This window comes from Bufo gargarizans, chromosome 1 (genome assembly GCF_014858855.1).
Source record: "Bufo gargarizans isolate SCDJY-AF-19 chromosome 1, ASM1485885v1, whole genome shotgun sequence".
Lineage (NCBI taxonomy): Eukaryota > Metazoa > Chordata > Amphibia > Anura > Bufonidae > Bufo > Bufo gargarizans.
This window is the reverse complement of record NC_058080.1, coordinates 739,460,479-739,469,498: the sequence shown is the minus strand read 5'-3', so window position 1 is coordinate 739,469,498 and position 9,020 is coordinate 739,460,479. Positions and strand designations below refer to the sequence as shown.

The 9,020-nt window shown below is 40.6% G+C and overlaps 1 protein-coding gene across 1 annotated transcript; it reads left to right on the top strand.

Moving 5' to 3' along the window:
* The first annotated feature begins 262 nt into the window (after positions 1-262).
* Positions 263-8,415, top strand: LOC122924940 (zinc finger protein 260-like). The gene is made up of 2 exons (XM_044276475.1): positions 263-324; positions 6,031-8,415. Exons 1-2 carry the CDS (start codon positions 291-293, stop codon positions 8,091-8,093), a joined length of 2,097 nt encoding a protein of 698 aa, XP_044132410.1. The 5' UTR covers positions 263-290; the 3' UTR covers positions 8,094-8,415.
* Positions 8,416-9,020: the final 605 nt, after the last annotated feature.

Sequence of the window (9,020 nt, the reverse complement as noted above, 5' to 3'; positions counted from 1 at the left end):
TCAGGAGGGCGGAGCAGGACCCCTCCCCCCATCACAGAGCCTCCCCCTCACCCCCTGATACATGAGCAGAAGATCCTAGAACTCACCCACAAGATGATGGAGCTGCTGACCGGAGAGGTGACACTGCTGGGAATGCTGGGAAATTCTCCAGTAACAGCACTGGAGGGGTCTGGGTGATGACGGTGTCATTGTGTTGTCAGGTTCCTATAAGGTGTCAGGATGTCACTGTCTATTTCTCCATGGAGGAGTGGGAGTATATAGAAGGACACAAGACTCTGTACAAGGAGGCCATGATGGAGGAGCACCAGCCTCGTATATCACAAGGTAAGACCTGTCATGTGCAGTGTATACACGTGTGTGCAGTGACATGTAATGGAGGAGCACCGGCCTCTTATATCACAAGGTAAGAGCCGTCATGTGCAGTGTATACACGTGTGTGCAGTGACATGTAATGGAGGAGCACCGGCCTCTTATATCACAGGGTAAGAGCCGTCATGTGCAGTGTATACACGTGTGTGCAGTGACATGTAATGGAGGACACCAGCCTCTTATATCACAAGGTAAGAGCCGTCATGTGCAGTGTATACACGTGTGTGTGCAGTGACATGTAATGGAGGAGCACCAGCCTCTTATGTCACAAGGTAAGAGCCGTCATGTGCAGTGTATACACGTGTGTGCAGTGACATGTAATGGAGGAGCACCAGCCTCTTATATCACAGGGTAAGAGCCGTCATGTGCAGTGTATACACGTGTGTGCAGTGACATGTAATGGAGGAGCACCAGCCTCTTATATCACAGGGTAAGAGCCGTCATGTGCAGTGTATACACGTGTGTGCAGTGACATGTAATGGAGGAGCACCAGCCTCTTATATCACAAGGTAAGAGTCGTCATGTGCAGTGTATACACGTGTGTGCAGTGACATGTAATGGAGTAGTTACACGTTAGGCTCTTTTTACATAACAATAGGGCCCTTTATTTTCCTTATACTGTAAGTCAGACATATGGATAAGGCTCTTGTCCTGCCATATGGTAAGTGGTGTCCTATTGGTATCTGTCGGGCTGGTATAGTAAACTACAAAGAAAAATGATATACAATGCCTTTAAAAAGTATTCATACCCCCTGAACTTTTCCACATTTTAACATTACACCAACAAACTTAAATATATTTTATTTAGATTTTATGTAATAGAGAAACACAAAGTACTATTGTACTAATTAGAGAAGCAGCAAAGAGGCCTGAGGAGCTGCAGACTTCCATAGCTGAAGTGGGAGAATCTGTCCACCGGAACGTTTATTCAAAGAAGCAAACTATGGAAGGCATATAGTACAAAAGATGCAGTATCAATTAGACAGTTACAGACAGCATAACAGTTGTGTTATTAAAAAAAACATTACCACTGTTTCTTCAACTTTTTTCCTAGCCCAGACAATAAGTATACGGGCATCAAAGCACTATCTGATATATAAGGTTACTTACATATAATCTTCATCAACAGACCGCCCGACCGCTATCCACAGTCATACAACAGTAAAACCTAAACTGTAAAAAAAAAAAAAAAAAAAAATATATATATATATATATATATATACAAACCGGATTCCAAAAAAGTTGGGACACTAAACAAATTGTGAATAAAAACTGAATGCAATGATGTGGAGATGGCAAATGTCAGTATTTTATTTGTAATAGAACGTAGATGACAGATCAAACGTTTAATCCGAGTAAATGTATAATTTTAAAGGAAAAATACGTTGACTTAAATTTTCACGGTGTCAACAAATCCCAAAAAAGTTGGGACAAGTAGCAATAAGAGGCTGGAAAAAGGTTAATTTGAGCATAACGAAGAGCTGGAAGACCAATTAACACTAATTAGGTCAATTGGCAACATGATTGGGTATAAAAAGAGCTTCTCAGAGTGGCAGTGTCTCTCAGAAGCCAAGATGGGTAGAGGATCACCAATTCCCACAATGTTGCGCAGAAAGATAGTGGAGCAATATCAGAAAGGTGTTACCCAGCGAAAAATTGCAAAGACTTTGCATCTATCATCATCAACTGTGCATAACATCATGCGAAGATTCAGAGAATCTGGAACAATCTCTGTGCGTAAGGGTCAAGGCCGTAAAACCATACTGGATGCCCGTGATCTCCGGGCCCTTAAACGACACTGCACCACAAACAGGAATGCTACTGTAAAGGAAATCACAGAATGGGCTCAGGAATACTTCCAGAAACCATTGTCAGTGAACACAATCCACCGTGCCATCCGCCGTTGCCAGCTGAAACTCTACAGTGCAAAGAAGAAGCCATTTCTAAGCAAGATCCACAAGCTCAGGCAGTTTTCACTGGGCCAGGGATCATTTAAAATGGAGTGTGGCAAAATGGAAGACTGTTCTGTGGTCAGACGAGTCACGATTCAAAGTTCTTTTTGGAAATCTGGGACGCCATGTCATCCAGGACCAAAGAGGACAAGGACAACCCAAGTTGTTATCAACGCTCAGTTCAGAAGCCTGCATCTCTGATGGTATGGGGTTGCATGAGTGCGTGTGGCATGGGCAGCTTGCATGTCTGGAAAGGCACCATCAATGCAGAAAAATATATTCAGGTTCTAGAACAACATATGCTCCCATCCAGACGTCATCTCTTTCAGGGAAGACCCTGCATTTTTCAACAAGATAATGCCAGACCACATTCTGCATCAATCACAACATCATGGCTGCGTAGGAGAAGGATCCGGGTACTGAAATGGCCAGTCTGCAGTCCAGATCTTTCACCTATAGAGAACATTTGGCGCATCATAAAGAGGAAGGTGCAACAAAGAAGGCCCAAGACGATTGAACAGTTAGAGGCCTGTATTAGACAAGAATGGGAGAGCATTCCTATTTCTAAACTTGAGAAACTGGTCTCCTCGATCCCCAGACGTCTGTTGAGTGTTGTAAGAAGAAGGGGAGATGCCACACAGTGGTGAAAATGGCCTTGTCCAAACTTTTTGGGGATTTGTTGACACCATGAAATTCTGATTCAACATATTTTTCCCTTAAAATGGTACATTTTCTCAGTTTACACTTTTGTTCCGTGATTTATGTTCTATTCTGAATAAAATATTAGAAGTTGGCACCTCCACATCATTGCATTCAGTTTTTATTCACGATTTGTATAGTGTCCCAACTTTTTTGGAATCCGGTTTGTATATATACATACACACACACACACACACACACACACAGTGGATCTAAAATGTCATGTTTCTGTGCTGTAAAAAACGGAAACAAAGATAAATAATTTCAGAACTTTTTCCACCTTTAATGTGACCTCTAAACTGTACCACTCAATTGAAAAACAAACTGAAATCTTTTAGGTGGAGGGAAGAAAAAAAACAAAACTAAAATAATGTGGTTGCATAAGTGTGCACACCCTCTTATAACTGGGGATTTAGCTGTGTTCAAAATTAAGCAATCACATTTAAAATCATGTTAAATAGGAGTCAGCATACACCGGCCATCATTTAAAGTGCCTCTAATTAACCCCAAATAAAGTTCAGCTGCTCTAGTTGGTCTTTCCTGAAATTTTCTTAGTCGCACTCCACAGCAAAAGCCATGGTCCACAGAGAGCTTCCAAAGCATCAGAGGGATCTCATTGTTAAAAGGTATCAGTCAGGAGAAGGGTACAAAATAATTTTGAAGGCATTAGATATACCATGGAACACAGTGAAGACAGTCATCATCAAGTGGAGAAAATATGGCACAACAGTGACATTACCAAGAACTGGACGTCCCTCCAAAATTGATGAAAAGACAAGAAGAAAACTGGTCTGGGAGGCGACCAAGAGGCCTACAGTAACATTGAAGGAGCTGCAGGAATATCTGGCAAGTACTGGCTGTGTGGTACATGTGACAACAATCTCCCTTATTCTTCATATGTCTGGGCTATGGGGTAGAGTGGCAAGACGAAAGCCTTTTCTTACGAAGAAAAACATCCATCAGGCTACATTTTGCAGAAACACATCTGAAGTCTCCCAAAAGCATGTGGGAAAGGTGTTCTGGTCTGATGAAACCAAGGTTAAACTTTTTGGCCTTAATTCCAAAATATATGTTTGGCGCCAAAAACAACACTGCACATCACCAAAAGAACACCATCCCCACAGTGAAGCATGGTGGTGGCAGCATCATGCCAAGGCGCTGTTTTTCTTCAGCTGGAACTGGGGCCTTAGTTAAGCTAGAGGGAATTATGAACAGTTCCAAATACCAGCCAATATTGGCACAACACCTTCAGGCTTCTTCTAGAAAGCTGAACATGAAGAGGAACTTCATCTTTCAGCATGACAACGACCCAAAGCATACATCCAAATCAACAAAGGAATGGCTTCACCAGAAGAAGATTAAAGTTTTGGAATGGCCCAGTCAGAGCCCAGACCTGAATCCGATTGAAAATCTGTGGGGTGATCTGAAGAGGGCTGTGAACAGGAGATGCCCTCGCAATCTGACAGATTTGAAGTGTTTTTGTAAAGAAGAGTGGGCAACCTTGCCAAGTCAAAATGTGCCATGCTGATAGACTCATACCCAAAAAGACTGAGTGCTGTAATACAATCAAAAGGTGCTTCAACAAAGTATTAAAGGGTGTACACACTTATGCAACCTTTTATTTAAAAAAAAGTATATATTTTTTTTCCCTCTACCTAAAAAAAGATTTCAGTTTGTTTATAAATTGAGTTGTACAGTTTATAGGTCACATTAAAGGTGGAAAAAGTTCTGAAATTATATATTTTTGTCTCATTTTTTTACATCAAAGAAACCTGACATTTTAACAGGGGTGTGTAGACTTTTAATATCCACTCTGTGTGTATGTGTGTGTATATATAGATATATAGATATATAAAATAATAATTTGGAGGAGGGTAGGGATGTGCAGTATATGAGAGATCAGGGAGTCACAGGTCCCAGGCCAGTGGGAGACCCGTAACCAAGTTTCCCAAACTTTATCACATTTATCCGGGCAACCTCTGCACAATTGGGTAACTTTATACAGTGGCTGCACCACATTCACCTCTCTGTCAGGCATTTCTAGTTGTTCTCTTCGGATGCTTCCAGTTATACAGAATAGCCTTCTTAGCATAGTACAGTAGTAACTTAAACAAAGTATATAGTGCCACAGTAGGGGGAAGATCGTCAACCAATCCAAAGAGGCAAACTTTAGGGTTTAATATGTTTGGCTTATCCGAAGATGTCTCCATAAACTCCAAAACCTCTGTCCAATACGTCTGCAAGACTCTAAAGTCCCAAAACATGTGCAGTATTGTACCCTCTGCCAGACGACATCTGGGGAACTCGGCTAAGGGGAACGTACCCATAATAGAGTCTAAGTGGGGTATAGTGGAGCCTATGTGTGAACTTAACATGCACTAGTTTATCCTTAGAACTAATCAATGGGGGCCTGAGATGGTCAGAAGAGCTTTACACTGATCCTCATATTAGTTGGGGATATCTTTTGTCCAGTTCTGCAGCATTTTATCTCGTATAGGCGCACACTGGAAAATTATTAGTCATGTCCTCCACAAATCTAACCGTTATGAGAGAGTGGCAATAAGAAAGTCATTTTTGAACGCAGCCCATAAGAAGTCCTCTTTGCAGTTTGCCGCAAGTCATGTACAGTAGGGGACACTGCAAACATGCGGAAGTAGGTGCTCTGGTCTGATGAGACCAAAGTGCTAAAGGCCTAAATTCAAAACGCTATGTGTGGAGATAAAATAACACTGCACATCACCCTGAACACATCACCCTCACCGAGCTGTCTTACATTTAGACCATTTTTAATGCCTAAAACAGTCCCAAAAAATAGTAAATGAGACAGGCCTGCCGGCCCTTCCCTGGTATGATCGGGGAGAAGTCGGACACAAAGGGCCTTCCTTTCATAAATGACTCCCTTATTTTTTTCTGGATCTAATTCCGGCTTAATAGGAATGGTATATTAAAGTTTGTCTACTCAATGATTTAACAAAAAAATAAAAAATAATTCCAATTTTTATCTCCACAGAGAATTCCAGAAAACATTTTAAAGGAAACTTCATGTTACAACCAAATTATAAAGTAGAACGTGAAGATATCATGCAGCGCTCTTCAGGAGGCAACTTTATTGTACATTCAGGACTTCCTAATACAGATCTATCACATAATCGCCCTAATCGTGAGGAACCATCTCTTAACCAATCACAGATTGTTACTAGAAGTACAGGTCAGAAAGGGGGTAAAAGGTTTAAGTGTGGTAAAGAGTTTACAAAGAGATCAAGTGTTTCTGCACATAGAAGAATTCACACATTGGAGAAGCAATATTCATGTTCACAATGTAAGAAATATTTTACGGATAAATCAAGTCTTGTTAAACATGAGAGACGTCATAGAGGAGAGAAGCCATATTCATGTTCAGAATGTGGGAAATGTTATACAAATAAAGCATATCTTGTTATACATGAAAGAATTCACACAGGAGAGAAGCCATATTCATGTTCAGAATGTGGGAAATGTTTTATAGCTAAAGAACATCTTGTTAAACATGAGAGAAGTCACACAGGAGAGAAACCATATTTATGTTTAGAATGTGGGAAATGCTTTACAGCAGAATCAAGTCTTGCTGGACATAAGAAAATTCACACAGGAGATAAACCGTATTCATGTTCAGAATGTGAGAAATGTTTTACAAATAAAGCATATCTTGTTAGACATGAGAGAATTCACACAGGAGAGAAACCATATCCATGTTCAGAATGTGGCAAATGTTTTATAGAAAAATCACGTCTTGTTCAACATAAGAGAATTCACACTGGAGAAAAGCCATATTCATGTTCAGAATGTGGTAAACGTTTTAAACAAAGATCACAACTTGTTTACCATGAAAAACGTCATACAGGAGAGAAGCCATATTCTTGTTCAGAATGTGGGAAAGCTTTTGTACAGAAATCGCATCTAGTTAGACATGAGAGAATTCACACAGGAGAGAAGCCATATTCATGTTTAGAATGTGGGAAATGTTATTCAGATAAATCACATCTTGTTTTACATCAGAGGCTTCACACAGGAGAAAAGCTATATTCATGTTCAGAATGTCAAAAATGTTTTGCACAAAAATCAGAACTTGCTTCCCATAAAAGACGTCACACAGGAGAGAAGCCATATTCATGTTCAGAATGTGGGAAATGTTTTGTAGATAAATCACATCTTGTTAAACATGAGAGACTTCACACAGGAGAGAAGCCATATTCATGTTTAGAATGTGGGAAAGACTTTGCAATTAAATCAAGTCGTGATGCACATGAGAGACTTCACACAGGAGAGAAGCCATATTCATGTTCAGAATGTGAGAAATGTTTTGCAGATAAATCGAGTCTTGTTAAACATAAGAGAAGTCATACAGGAGAGAAGCCATACTCATGTTCAGAGTGTGGGAAATCTTTTAAACAAAAATCACAACTTGTTTCCCATGAGAGAATTCACACAGGGGAGAAACCATATTCATGTACAGAATGTGGTAAATGTTTTGCAGAGAAATCACTTCTTGTTTCACATAAGAGAATTCACACAGGGGAGAAACCATATTCATGTTTAGAATGCGGGAAATGCTTTGGTCATAAATCAAGTCTTGTTAAACATGAGAGAATTCACACAGGAGAGAAGCCATATTCATGTTCAGAATGTGAGAAATGTTTTACAGATAAATCAAGTCTTGTTAAACATGAGAGAATTCACACAGGAGAGACGCCATATGCATGCTTAGAATGTGGGAAATGTTTTAAACAAAAATCAGAACTTGTTTCCCATGAGATATGTCACACAGGAGAGAAGCCGTATTCATGTTCAAAATGTGGAAAATGTTTTGCACATAAATCAAATCTAGTTACACATGAGAGAATTCACACCGGAGAGAAGCCGTATTCATGTTCAGAATGTGGGAAATGTTTTGCAGATAGAACAGGTTTTGTTAAACATGAGAGAGTTCACACAAGAGAGAAGCCATATCTATGTTCAGAATGTGAGAAATGTTTTACTACTAAAGCCAAACTTAAGAAGCATCAGGCAAGTCACAAAGGAGAGAAGCAGTTTTGATGTTTGGTAAGGAATTTAAATGATAAAACTCATTGCATCAGAAGAAACTATTATTTTTTTGTAATAACAATTAATTTTAACCTAGTTATTCACAGACTGATAAATAACTGGCTACATGTTAAAGTGTCCATGCAGACAGCAAGTCTTAGAATAGTTGCTCAACTTGCTGTCATTTAGCTATTTTTAGAGTTGGCTGCTTTAGGATAGGTCATCAATGGGGCTGGAGTGGACTTCCGGTGGCACTCGTGGGCTAGCGTTAGCATGGATCTGGCAGGCTGTTCCCCTGCTAATGTTTATGTAATAGTAGCCTTGGATATACAAAATACTAATAATTTAGCGACCTCAATAGCCTATCGGCGTGGGTCTGACACCCGCAGCTCGCCGATCAGCTGTATGATGGGAAGGTGCACACAGTGCGCAACTGCCGTCTCCTGTCTCTCTTTCTGTCCGGTGCTATGTGTATTGTGAGCAGGATGAGAGACAGGAGACGGCACTTGCGCACTGTGCGCGCTTTCCCGTGGTACAGCTGATCATTGAGCTGCGGGTGTCGGACCCCACCGATAGGATATTGATGTCATTAAATTATTGGTATTTTGTATATCTAAGGCTACTTTTACCTAAGCGTAAGCAGGGTCCGGCAGCCCACAAGTGTCATCGGAAGTCCACTCCAGCCCCATTCACTTTAACGTGGACGGGTCAGAGATGCGGCCGCAGCACAGCAAACATGCCGAGAGGCGGCCGGACTAAAACCACAGCTTGTTGTGTGTGAAAGTAGCCTTAGATAAGCACTGTCCAGTAGGTCACCCACACATTTGGGCTGTGTTTGTTAGATAGCATAAACGTCATGCATTTTTAGGTTGCATTTTCAAAATCAAAATTCTGAATATTTTATTAGATTTTCTCAATATAACCCCAAACCTGGGTGTG